Source organism: Natator depressus, chromosome 3 (genome assembly GCF_965152275.1).
Source record: "Natator depressus isolate rNatDep1 chromosome 3, rNatDep2.hap1, whole genome shotgun sequence".
In the NCBI taxonomy this organism is placed as follows: Eukaryota; Metazoa; Chordata; order Testudines; family Cheloniidae; genus Natator; species Natator depressus.
In genome coordinates this window covers 23,417,996-23,431,909 of record NC_134236.1, presented here as the reverse complement: position 1 = coordinate 23,431,909, position 13,914 = coordinate 23,417,996, and the positions used below count along the sequence as shown (strand labels likewise).

At 43.1% G+C, this 13,914-nt stretch overlaps 1 protein-coding gene across 2 annotated transcripts in view; it reads right to left on the bottom strand.

Annotated features, from left to right (window-relative positions):
* The window catches only part of HS1BP3 (HCLS1 binding protein 3), a 74,451-nt gene that overhangs the window by 57,021 nt on the left and 3,516 nt on the right, over window positions 1-13,914 (bottom strand). For both annotated transcript variants that reach the window (XM_074947534.1, XM_074947533.1), the window contains exon 2: window positions 6,244-6,409. In XM_074947534.1, coding sequence (XP_074803635.1) covers window positions 6,244-6,409 — 166 coding nt within the window. The remainder of the gene's footprint in view (window positions 1-6,243; window positions 6,410-13,914) is intronic.

Sequence of the window (13,914 nt, the reverse complement as noted above, 5' to 3'; positions counted from 1 at the left end):
GGTTGTTACCCCCCTGTCACAGTTCAGGGCATCTGCATCAATCCCTCTGTGGTCCTTTGAAGGCCCCACTCTAGGCTGACTGCTCCTGTCTTGTGCAGATACCCGCATATCTTTCCCTCCCGACCAGGGGTTTTATAAAGTTGCGCAGTTCCCTGCCTACAATGTGATATTTCCAGCAAGCCAGACTGCCTAAAAAGGCCAGCATCTGTACTTTGCTTTCTCTTCAAAGCAGTGTACTGCCTGCAGTTAGAATTCTTTCTAAGCAAGTACATTTATTGTTAAGGTTGTTAGAGAGAAAACATTAAAAACAATAAAAGAACCTATGCACATTCTAAAAAGCTTATCAGAGGTCACCCCAACTCCTGCCTCGGGCTTTAGTAGATATAATTCCTTCAAAACCCACAACTGGGTGACAAGTTCATAACTGTCTCAGATTCAGAACCTGAACTACCATTAATAGTTCAGTCTTTCATTTATATAGCTTGGGCCTTTGATCTTGCCCTCATGGAGCAGTGAGCAGAAGATAATGGCCCCCTCCCCAGGATGTAGCTTCAAAAGGCTGGGGTTTTGCATAATCGGAGTTGGGGAATTTGCATTCACCTCCCCCTAGATCAGGGGTGGCAAACTTTTGGGCTACATCAGGGGAACAGAAATTGTATGGCAGGCCATGAATGCTCACAAAATTGGGGTTGGGGTGCGGGAGGGGGTACGGACTCCGGGGTGGGGCTGGGGATGAGGAGTTTGGGGTGTAGGAGGGTGCTCTGGACTGGGACCGAGGGGTTTGGAGGGCAGGAGAGGGATCAGGGCTGGGGCAGGGGTACGGGAAGGGGTGCAGGTTCCAGCTGGGGGCGGGGGCTCTGGGGTGGGGCTGGGATTGAGGGGTTTGGAGAGTGGGAGGGGGATCAGGGCTGGGGCAGGAGTTGGGGCAGGGGGAGAGGCTCAGGGGGTGCAGGCTCTAAGCGGTGCTTACCTCAAGCGGCTCCCAGAAGCAGTGGCATGTCCCTTCTCTGGCACCTACATGGAGGCACGGACAGAGGGCTCTGCACACTGCCCCATCCGCAGGCACCACCCCTGCAGCTCCCATTGGAGAGCATAGGAGCCGGAGCAGGGCCATGCCTTGGCTTCCCAGAGCCGCGTGGTGCTGCCTCCCTGTATCCCGGCTGGAATGCCGGAGTGGGGCTGAACCGCCTGGTGTGGCCCCTGACCCAGCTCCAGAGCGAGGCCGAGCCACTGGTGCAGCCCCCAACCCTGTGCCCTCGCTGGAGCGGGTCCGAGCTATGTGGTGTGGCTCCCGACCCAGCGCCCCGGCCAGAGCGGGGCCAAGCCACATGGTGCAGCTCTCGGGCCAGCTTAAAACGGCTTGCAGGCCACAGTTTTCCCACCTCTGCCCTCGATATTCCCCAGGAAAACCACTTAACACTTTTTGTTCCAAAAATCCATTCTTGTCTGGCACATTGTTCCATATAGAACCCTGGGTCTCACATCTGTCACATCTCTCCCTTTGAGAGGTTACATACAATCCTGGCCCACAATAATACATAAACCATTCATTTACTACAATGGACCCCAAAGATATTTAAACTTAATTCAATATGATCTCCCAAGGATATGACAGAAAATTGACATCTCTGTTCCACATGCCGCCACCACCTCCACCCCTTTGCCCATTCCATCGCTAAAAAAATCATAACCATCCAGCATCTCTTCATATCTTCCTCCCTCCAGCTCCTGGTTCTCACAGAGACCTGGATCCCTCCATCTGACACTGCAGCTGCCCTCTCTTATAGATGCCTCTTCTTCTCTCACAGTCCCCATCTTAAATCAGACTGTGGTAGGGCTTTCTCCTCTCCTGTTCCTGCTGCTTCCAAACCTTCCCTCTTCCTCTTTCTCACTGTTCCTCTGCCCCTCCATGTCACTGTCATCTACCATTGCCCAACTCCTCCTCCTCAACCTTCTTCTCTGATTTTGATTCCTTGCTCTGTCTCTCCCTCTCCTCACAATCTCCCACACTCATCCTTGGTGACTTCAACCACATACTGATGACCCATCCAACCCCCTAGCTGTATGTTTCCTCGACCCCATCTCTTAATTTGACCTGTAGTTCTTGTTCAGCTCTCTCACTCACAAAAAGGGCTCTTCACTCAACTTGGTCTTCACCAGTCTCTGCCCTCTTTTGCTAAGGTGCCCCTCTCTGACCATCACCTAATCTCTTTCAACATCTCCCATCAGCCCCATCCCTCACACTGTCACTCAGCCTTTCTGTGCCTTCCAGTCCATCAGTGTTGATGACTTCTCATTTGCTCTCAGCCCTCCCTCCCTAGTCTCTTCCACTGATATCATTATTGATCCTCTCCATGTTTCATTCTCCTCCACCTTTGATTCTTTTGTCTCTCTCTGCCATTGCTAGTGTAACCCACACATCTCCTGGGTGTGGTGTTCTGTCCCCTCTAGCGGCACCAAGGCCATTTAGAGAGAGAGATTAATGAGACTGCTCTACAGCCTTAGCTAACAACCATATGACTTTTAGCTCATGCAGTAGAGGCTCATGCATTTAGCTCCAGAGATCCCAGATTCGATCCTGCCCGCCGATGACCAGGGTCGGATGGCGTTACACAAGGTCTTCCCTGCCAACCCCTTACATCTGTTTCCTCTGCTCCTGCTCTCGCACTGCAGAGCATCTCTGGCAGAAATCCTGAAACCAGCTGACTTCCTCCATGACTAATTCATTCGTCTCTTTCAGTTCTGCCACCTTCTGAGCAAAGCAACTCTACTTCTCCAACTCAAATGAATATCACGCCTGCAATCCCGGCTGCTGTTCACTGCCTTTGACTCATTTCTCAAACCCTTCCCTCCTCCAGCCTCTTCTTCTCCCTCTCACAGGATCTCAACATTTTCTGCCAAGAGAAAACTGACAACATACAATGGGACCTTCCCCTGCCCTTTGGCTCGCCTCCATTTCCCCCATCCCCTCCTACAACTCTCTCCATCTTCCCTCTGGTCAGATGCAGAATTTTCTCATCTGCTCTCCTCCTGTAACCCCCTCCACTTGTCAGAGTGATCCTATCCCATTCCCAGATCTCCCTTGCACCCACTCTCAGTCCCCTCCCTTACTCTTCTGCTTAACTGCTCCCTCTTCACTAGCCCTTTCCCCTCAGAACACAAGCATGCTTTAGTTGCTCCCATTTTAAACAAAAAACAAAAAACTTATCCTTGACTCCACTTGCCTCTCCTGCTGCTGCCCCATCTGCCTTCTCTCTTTCATCTCTAAGCTCATTGAACGCACTGCTTGTAATTGTTGTCTGCAATTCCTCTTCTCCAATTCCATCCTAGACCTTCTCCGATCTGGCTTCCATGCTTTTCACTCTGATGAAACCGCGGCCTCCAAAGTCTCTAATGACCTCCTGCTAGCCAAAGCTCAGAACAAATATTCCATCCTCATCCTCCTTGACCTGTCAGCCACCTTTGACACCACAGACCATGTTCCTCTTCTCGAAATTCTGTCCTCCCTTGGTTCCTATGATTCTGTCCTCTCCATCCTAATTGCTCCTTCTGCATGTCGTTCGTATGATCCTCCTCATCCACCTGCCAACTTTCTGTGCGGGCTCCACAGGACTCTGTCCTTGGTCCCCTTCTCTTTTCCACCTACACCTTATCTCTGGGCACTCTCATCCGCAAACACACATTCAGCTACCATCTCTATGCTGACAATTCACAGATATGCCTTTCTACTCCAGGCCTCTCTCTTTCTTGGCTGGTCTCTCTGACATCTCTTTGTGAATGCCTAGTAGACAGTTCAATTTCAACAAGGCTAAAACAGAGTTCTTAATCTCCCCGGCCCCACAAAAGCCCCGTCTGCTACTTCTTTTCTCAATCAGTAATAATATCAACACCATCCTGCCTGCCAGTCAGGCCCATAACTTGGGTGTCATCTTCAACTCGGACCTTTCTCTAGATTAGGATGGAGAAAAAGATACAGTAGAACTGGAAAAGGTACAGAGAAGGGCAACAAAAATGATTACGGGTATGGAGCAACTTCCATATGAGGGGAGATTTAAAAGACTGGGAATTTTCAGCTTGGAAAAGAGATTACTAAAATAGGATATGATAGAGGTCTATAAAATCATGAATGGTGTAGAGAAAGCACATAAGGAAGTGTTATTTATAAAACTTAGAATAACACAAGAACCAGGGGTCACCCAATGAAATTAATAGGCAGCAGGTTTAAAACTAACAAAAGGGAGTACTTCTTCACACAATGCATAGTCAACCTGTGGAATGCTTTGCTAGGGCATGTTGTGAAGGCCAAAACTATAATGGGGTTCAACAAAGAATTACATAAATTCATGGAGGATAGGTCTATCAATAGGTATTAGCCAAGATGGTCAGAGATGCATTCCCATGCTCTGGGTGTCCCTAGCCTCTGATTGCCAGAAGCTGGGACTGCACAACAGGGGATGGATATCTTGATAATTGTCTGTTCTGTTCATTCCCTCTGAAGCATCTGGTATTGGCCACTGTCAGAAGACAGGATACTAAGCTAGATGGACCATTTGTCTGATCCAATATGGCTATTCTTACATTCTTATGAAGTGTGAAACCAGCTTTTGGCTGCAGTAGCGTCTTTTTCAGGTTTAGTCAAACTATTCTTCATTTCAGTTTATTCAACTAGTTCAGTTCAATGACTTGTTCATTCATAGTTAGGAAACTAGTTGGGAGTTGAAAAATCAGGAAAGCTTGTTTTCCTCTTCCAACCTCTGAATAAAAACTCAGTGTGTGAGGATGAGCTCTACTACTTCGAAAACCTTGAAGGACATGATGACCAGAAACAATCAGTTCAATTGACTAACTACAGATAATATTCTCTTTGTTGAATACATCAGCTAACACAAAAAAACTTTCATCCAGGCTTTTATCATCTCATGTCTTGATTACGCCTCTCTGGACTAGACAAATGCAATCTTGCCCTGCTCACGTCTATTCAGAATACCGCTGCAAAGATCATTTTCCTATCCCATCATTTTGTTCATGTCACCATCTCCCTGAATCACAGATTCATAGATTCCATGACCAGAAAGGACCACTGTGATAATCTAGTCTGACGTCCTATATAACGAAGGCCAAACTTCCCCAAAATAATTCCCTCCACTGGCTTCCCCCTTCTCTGTTACATCAAACATAAACTTTCACTTTCAAGGCCCTTCACCGCTTATCCCCACCCTACCTATCATCTCTCATTCACTGTCAAAAGGTCGACTCCTGACTCTGATAGGCCCATGATCCAGCCTCCACTGCCCACTTGTTACATTTTCAAATTAGCACCTTCATGCTTTGTCCTATGCTGCCCCTCATTTTTGGGAGGTGCTCCCCACAAACATGCACAAAGCTACCTCATTATCCTTCTTCAAAACCTTCTTAAAACTCTTCTTTGCCATGTCGTCTACAAAAAAACTTGACAATGGTTAGGCTGCTGGTGTGCTGAGATCACTGTCTGTCATGCTGACCAATAATGTCTCATTTTACTCCTCTGCCTGTTCTATACTTAGATTGTCAGCTCCGTGGGGCAGGGACCATCTTTTTGTTCTGTGTTTGTACAGTACCTAGCACAATGGAGTCTTAGTCTACGACTAAGTCCAAGGCGCTATAGTAATACAAATAATAACAGTAAACCAAACATGAAACATATACCTTACCACCCTATAAACTCAGGGTTTAAAATTACTTCCACATGCTCAAACTATTTTCCAAAAAAGTCGGGGGACAACTGAGCAAAAAATATTTGATGGGATAAAATTCCATTCCTATAAATCAGCTTTACTTTATGACTTCCCCAGGAAAGGTGAAATGCCAGGATGACTAACAATAAACAGGGAATTAGACCAATCTCACTGAAGAGTACATATTAAATTCAATAAATCACATTATTACTTAGCGAGAACAGCTTGGGGAGCATAGGTAGCCTCAGAAGATGTTGAAGATAGGGTAGGAAATCTCTGTGCTCCATGTCTTATGTGGAGATAATATTCATCTACTTTTGTAAAGTGCTTTGAAATGTTTGGCTGAAAAGCACAATTATAGATGCAAAGTATTGTTATTTTGGTAACAGCCCAGACTGCACTGTCATATTGAAGATTATGAATATGATTAAACATGTAATGTTACAACAGAATAAAAACAATAAACGCTGATAGACGAAAAAACCCCAAAAGATTTCTTTATCAAACACAGCAATGATTAACTACTTACCATAAACTGAACCACGTCTTCAGGTTTGTGCTTTCCTGATTTGAATGCAGCCAGTCGGGTAACAGCTACAATGTGATATTCCACATGGCCAGACATCATCTTCCCACGGATTTCCTGGTACTCTGGCACTGACAAGTCTATCCCTGTGTGAGCATTCTGAACTTCCCTAAGAATGAAAACAAAATGTTGATTCAAATATAGACAGCACTGACATGAACACCTTTATAGATTGCCTCAAAGAACACTTGATCCAAGGTCCACCGAATTCAATGAAAAGATTCCCATTTTAATAGGCTTTGGAGCTGGAATTAAATTTGGTCCTGAAACCATTGCTATCTAGTGAAAATATGACACTACCAACTATGCTGTGAAAGAAATAACAAATGTTGCTTGTGTAACATGTAAGTATTTAAAGCAGCACTGACTATACTCAGCTTAACAAGATACACTGCAAAACCCATACACTTTAGCATCAAGACTGAAAAGTATTTTGCATTCATTTTTAATCGCAAACTTGAAATTTGCTGCAGCCAAAAGAAACTTCTCCAGTATGTTGCTAACTAACCTCCACAGGATTTTAGCCTAAGGGTCATATTTTCAAAGGTATTTAGGTGCGTAAAGATGCAGATCAGCACCTAACTCCCATTTCAGAAGCACCTAAGCCCCCTTTAAATATATATTACATTTAAATTTCCACTTTATACTATTTGAGATTATCTGTGAAAAGGTTAATCATCCTCTATTCTACTGAGAAATTCCTTCTATTGTACCTTGTATTACTCTGTTTAAAATGCCTGCCCCCTTTGCAAGGAACAGCAACTCCAGTTAACCAAAGCAAAACCACTTTTCATAGCATGCAAATCACCATAAGCAGGTCTACAGATTTTCACAGCCACATCACCTAAACGTGCACAAATGAACTTCCTGCCATTTGCTCACCTTCGGCATGCTCCACCCACAGATGAGATGGAGAAAGGACCATCAGCCTCAGCCTCTGTGGCATTGCCTGCTTTGAACCCTCAGATATCTTAGAATACTTTTTTTTTTTAAACATACACCACGGGGGCCAAAGCAACCAACATTATTGCTGCAAAGGTTGTTTGTTGCCACAGTGAATTACGGGACTGGACCTCTAGGCCCAGTCCTCCTCTCTGGTATACACATAACTTCCATTGATTACTGTTGGAAATATTTATTATTATTATGCAGGATATTATCATGACACTAATTTAACCATAAATTCCTTTATTAAATCCAAAGGCTGAATGGTATTTATACAATTGCTCTAAACATGCTTAAAAAGCCCCAAAAATAAGCAATAAACAACAAGCAATTTACTGCATCCAAACAGTAGCAAAACATTTATAAGACTTTGATCAAGATACTTGCAAAAGGGCTAAGCGCAGTGGTGCTTAGACCCATACTGGTTAGCTCCAACATGTTCAAACAGGTATTAGTAATGAACCCTTTAAGAGTTTACTTTTTATACCCTTAAACAGGCAATGTCATTGCCAGTTACTGACTTCAGCTAAAAACCAATTTGAGACAGTTCACTTTTATTTCCAGTCTTAAACCAGATACAATTTACAACAGCATTTCTCCCTAAGCCCTTTCCTCCCTATCTCTTCCCCTCGTTCTTCTTGACCAATAGTTTTTCCTTTGCACCTGCATTCACATAGGCCTCAGTGTTGGAGATAATGCTGGTATGTGGGGTGGGAAAGCCCACGGTGGCTCTTTTTACAACAAATTCTCTTTGTCTTATTTAAAGCCTCTGCAGTCACCCCTATCAGTCAGAGCCCTTCTTTTTAGGGGAAATTTCCCCTTATTTCATCAGTGATTCTTTGGACCAGACAACCTCCCTACTTCATTCCTTCTCGCTTTATAACTCATTACTTTCAAGGCCTTTCTTTATAACACATATTTCTTTAACCAAATTTGAGCTAACTTTAATTATTTATTCTACAACTACAGTGACAGTTACTCATATTCTGGGCCAGGAGAATAGGAGCCCTGGATTTTGCACCTTGAGCTATAAGCAGAGCTGCATCTGGCTCAAATTCCCATGAGACCTATGCAACACTGCATACTCACGCAAAGTCCACAGTAACGGCTGAAGGTTAAACCCTGGCCTCACTGAAGTCAATGGGAGCTTTGCCACTAACTTCAAGGGGCCAGGATTTCACCTGGAGAGTTCTGCCTGAGTAAGGAGGGAATAAGGAACACTGATAGGAAAAACAGGAATCTGCTTGAAAGCAGGGACAGCCTGAGACACAATGTGAACATGTGCTTGAGAGCCAAAGAGAGAATCAGATTCTAAGGTTTTGTCTTTACAGATAAAAAAGGTGTGTTATTACCATAGGATAACTAACGTGCATCAGCTATCCTACTGTAAAGTCCTAATGGAGGCAATGCACTGTAGTTCTACCATGGCAACTAGGCAAGGTCAACCACGGGTGGGGAGTGCTAGCTACCTGGCAGTAAAAACTACAGTGCCTTGTCTCTATTAAGATTTTTCAGTGACATAGCTATTGTGCAATAGTTATCTCACTGTAAAACACACACACAGACTGTGTCTACACTTTAAACTGTGCAGCTGCACCGCGGTAGCGCTTCAGTGTAGACACTCACTCCAGTGACGGGAGGGATTTTCCCCTCACTGTATTTAATCCCCCTCTCCAAAAGGCAGTAACTAGGTCAACAGATTTCAGAGTAACAGCCGTGTTAGTCTGTATTCTCAAAAAGAAAAGGAGTACTTGTGGCACCTTAGAGACTAACCAATTTATTTGAGCATGAGCTTTCGTGAGCTACAGCTCACTTCATCGGATGCATACTGTGGAAACTGAAGAAGACATTATATACACAGAGACCATGAAACAATACCTCCTCTCACCCCACTCTCCTGCTGGTAATAGCTTATCTAAAGTGATCATCAAGTTGGGCCATTTCCAGCACAACAGAAAAATTCTTCCGTCAGCCTAGCACTCTCTACACCAAGGGTTAGGTTGGCTTGGATGTGGGTATATGGATTTTTCAAGCTGAGCTGATTTAATTTTCTATTGTAGACCAGACATACACACCCCTCCCTTTCGGCAATGAAGACAAAGCCTCAACTCTGCAGTTCATCAGCCAGCCCATTCCCATTCTGACAGCTTGGGGCCCTGCCTTTACACGGGGTCCACAAATCATAAAGCCAGACCTACTGACAAGTTAGTGTTTTGATAGAGCTTGGGCCTGCAGAAGAACTGGATTACACATTGCTTGGTAGATTTTAAAACAACAGCTGTGTCTGGGACTTGCAAACTTGGCCTCTGTTTTAAGTATTTGCTATCCAGTATGGCCACGTGTTTGGAAACAGGTCACATTTCATAGTTCTTTTTGCTTCTTTCCAAGTGTCTCCCTCCCTCTTATTACACTGATCGATTTACGTGCTTCAGAGGTTTCTTCAGATCACTGGAATTGTGCTGAAGCTCATGAAGTGAACGAGGCAGCTAAGATGAAGAAGAGCATTGAGAACTACCAGCTAATCAGAAATTGATTCAAACTTTAGCTGGGCTGATGCTAGATATTATTAATATAAATTGTTTATTGCCAGGTAAAAGAAACTCGTCTTCCAATCAGAACCACAGTGACCATCTTCAGTTACTACGGCACCATTTCAAAAGCAAATAGGAGCAGTGAGGATACCAGGCATCCATCTGACATGAAAGATGTTCCAATTCACTTTCCAAAAGGAGTATCATTCATCTTCCTGTTCTAATCATTGTACACTGTTGCTGTGCTTAGTTAAACAGTTGTTACCTCAGATGTGTCTACCTTTGAGTGATAGGTCAACAGGAATTTGTACTTTGATCTCCTATCCATTAGGACAAAAGGCAAGTGCAAGATATTTTAGACAGATTAAGTAGCAGACAGTTATTTACTTTAGGTACTTATATGGCCCCATTAATGTAGTCTCTGAGTGCCTCTCAGTCTTTACCCTCCCAACACCCCTACGAGGTATTCTCCCGATTTTATGCTTAGGGAGGCACAGGGAGACTAAGTGACTTGCCCATGTCACACATGAAGTCTGTGGCAGAGAAGGGAATTGAATTTGGATGTCCTGAGTCCTAGGTAAGGGCCCTAGCCAATGAGCTTCCTTTCTCTAATGTGAATATGATAGTCTCTCAAGATCCTTCTTTATTGTTTTGTGGTGGAGTATGGTTAAGGATTAATGGAGGGAGGTTTGGGGGAAAAGTAGTACACTAAATCATGCAGTACAGTACAGTATTTTCATTAACATTACAAATTCCAGAGTATACACCAAGGTACTACGTTCCGGCTGTTCGGATAGTCCCAGAAAGGCTGTACCTACGTGTAGGTCAACACGCAAAAATTCTAAGGCCAGGTTACTCTCAAAAGTTAAGTCAACCCAGCTACCTTGCTCAGGAGTGTGAAAAATCAACACAGTTAAGCCAGCCTAACCCCTAGTGTAGACAGTGCTAGGTCGATGGAAGAATTCTTCTGTTGACCTAACTACTGCCTCTCGGGGAGGTGGATTAACTATGCCAATGGGAGAATCTCTCCCATCACTGTAGTGCACTGGTCCCCAAACTGTGGGGCATGTGCCTCCCTAGCGGGGCGCAGGGAAATATTTTGGGGGGGAGGAGGCGGGGGGCCTGGACCAGCCTCCACAAAGGCCAGGGAGGGAGCACCACTCAGTCCCCAGCTCCAGCCCTGGCTCCGCTCTCAGCTGCAGCTCGGGGGAGCGGGGGCGGACAGGTTGCATTATGGGTAAGGGGCGGGGCGCAATGGAAAAAGTGTGAGGACCACTGCTGTAGTGAGTGTCTACAGTGAAGCGCTTAAGCTGTGCTACTGTAGTTTTTCAAATCTAAACAAGCCCTAAGTAAGTCACTGTAATGCAGAAGGGAGAAAAAGAATGGCTAGATGTGTATGTGCTGTATCACTATGTGTACGCCCAATGCATAAAAAACAAACCATGGAATAAATCCTCAGCTGGTGTAAATTGCGGTAGCTCCCCTGACTGCCATAGAGATATACCAAATTACATCAGCGGAGGATCTAGCCCTACATTTGAAATTCATTTCGATAACACTTTTCAATTATGCCAAAGTGCTATACAGAAACCAGCAATACCGTGAGAGTGAGCATCCAAAGTTGATGCTAGAAATAGCATGATTAGTTTTTCAACGTAACTTTAAAAAAAGAAAGAAAAGCACAAGTATTATACAAAGAAGAATTTTACCAAGTAAATGCTAAGTAGGCAAAGACCCAGATGGTAGCAGTAATGACATTTCAGATAAGAGTGTATAGAGTGAAAGATTACCCACTGTCCTAAGAGTTAATGAAAAAGGGATCATGTCATAAGCAAAAGAAAGCTATATTAATGAGACCATGAGCAGCTTTATCTCAGTTTGCCAAAACAAATTAAGAAAGTTTTATATTAAACAATTAACAATATTTTAGTGTCAAAATGTTCATAATTTAAGATTGTGTACAGTACTCAGATAATGCACCTATAACTATCTTTGTTCAAAGAGAAAAAGAAACAAAGATGAAACTGTTTGGAAATGGTAAAGTCCAACAGACCAAGGAAATGTTACTGAGCAGCGACACCTGGCTTGGTAAGAACAAAGGTAATGTTTTGCACAAGAGGAAATTAAAATTATTTGGCAGATGCTTCAACATACACGTTTTCCAAAATGCTTAAAAAGTTAGACAAGAACACAATCAATATGCTCATTTAATCCCACTCCAACTTGTTTTTTTCTTCTGCCATTTTAAGATCCGCAGTATTATCTCCCACCTGGTTCCATATCTGAGAAGCTACCCCAAATTATCTACAATATTTTTGAAGAGGGAATGCCAGCATCCCATTACACCCCTTGTTCACCGGTAGAAAGCAAGACATTTTATAAGGGCCAAACTTTGTGTTCAACAAAACAGATAGTGTAGTATCACTGGCTGGAAAATAAAACACTATGCACAGAGATGGTGATGTTTTCCTATTTCACCAGTGTACATCTACAGTAATTCCACTGACACTGTTGGTGTAACTCTAGCTTTACATTACCACCAAAAAGGAATTTGGTCCACCAAGTGGTGCTTTTGTAATCAATAGCATTAAATATTATTTGAACACGCATCTCCCTGTTTTCCCTTCCCTGCCTGTTTTTTAAAAGTGAAATGAAAAAGGGGGTGTATGTGTAAAAAATTGAGTTTCTTTTGAATTAATTTTTTTTCTCCTTGTTTTTACCCTTAAAAATAACAGGAATGACAAATCCGGTCTTCCCTGGATTTGTCTGAGAATTTCTTGAGGCTCAGAGATGTTCATTATAAAGTCTCACACCTCAATTGTTACAGGCAGGCTTCCAAGTGTTCATTAGGTATTAGAGTTTTAAATGTGCTTTAAAAAAAACCAGAAAAGAAATAGTTTGAAATAATCTAACTACAAATCCCTCCCCCTCTCAACATGTCAGGTTTCCCTGTGTGCTTTAATGTGATGTCATAATTGAACTAGTTCTTTAGATACTGATGAGTTTTCCAGAGTAGACAAGACATAATTTCTAATGTAAAAACCAAGTTGAATTTTTATTTAAACAAAAAGACTGAGGTTTCTTTATAAATCATTTAAAAAAAAAAAAAAAAAACCCCAAGCACACTAGCCCAATTTCTCACCCACCCCTCTTTACAGATCGTGTTGAAAAGGAATATGATCCTAGGCCCACTGACTTCATTGAGGCCAGGATTTCACCCTAGGTACCTAATGTTATATGCTTTATGTGGTATTCTGTCTTGTCCAAATTCCCTTTTCTTTCTCTGAACACTGGCAAAGACTCATTTTAAAATCAAGCCAAATTCTGTTCTCAGTTACACTAGTGAATTGACTTTACCAGGGTTGTCCTGATGTAAGAAAACAGAATTTTGCTCTTACTGCTTAGATGTTTGCACAAAAGATTGCTTCGCTCACATATAAATTATGGCTGTTATTTGGAGTGTCTTCTCCATCAGTGGCAGCCAACAATGCTGAGTAAGGGACATCTGACAGTAAAATCTATTTTGTTTAAATCTGGATTTACATTAGAGACAACACTCCCCAAATGCTTACTCACTCAGATTGCAGCGGTAAGAGTTAGTCAACAGTTCAGCAGGCTGGTAGTTTTGACTAAGTTCTGTTTCTGGTAACAAATCCTTAGACACATCTCTATATTGCAGATTCATAAAGCGATCTGTTCTCCCTCTCCCCACCCCCAACAATAAGAAAAGGAAAATGTATCGACAAACCATCCACCATTATTCCAGCTTCCTCAGTCCATGGAACAACTCTTTTGTCTAGATGAAATCTAGCAGCTAGTCAACATTCTTGTATATTAAGATAGCAACTGACTTCAATGTATTGGGATCAAAACACTAGTTTAACTACAAGGGTTACTGAATCAGAGTTCTTAAAGGGCTATCCACCCGCCCAGAAAAAAAAAAATCACACTGATTTTTGGGCTTTTTTCATATTGTCAGAAATAACAGCTAAGATTACTATAACAGAACGAGATTAGAGAGGGGAATGATATTTTTGTTTGCAGTTTGTTAACTTTGTGCCTTTGACAGCACTTTGCGTATGGTCAGGTTCATCGCCATTGTTTCCCAGGTGCAGTTTCCCTGTTATTTGGGCAAATC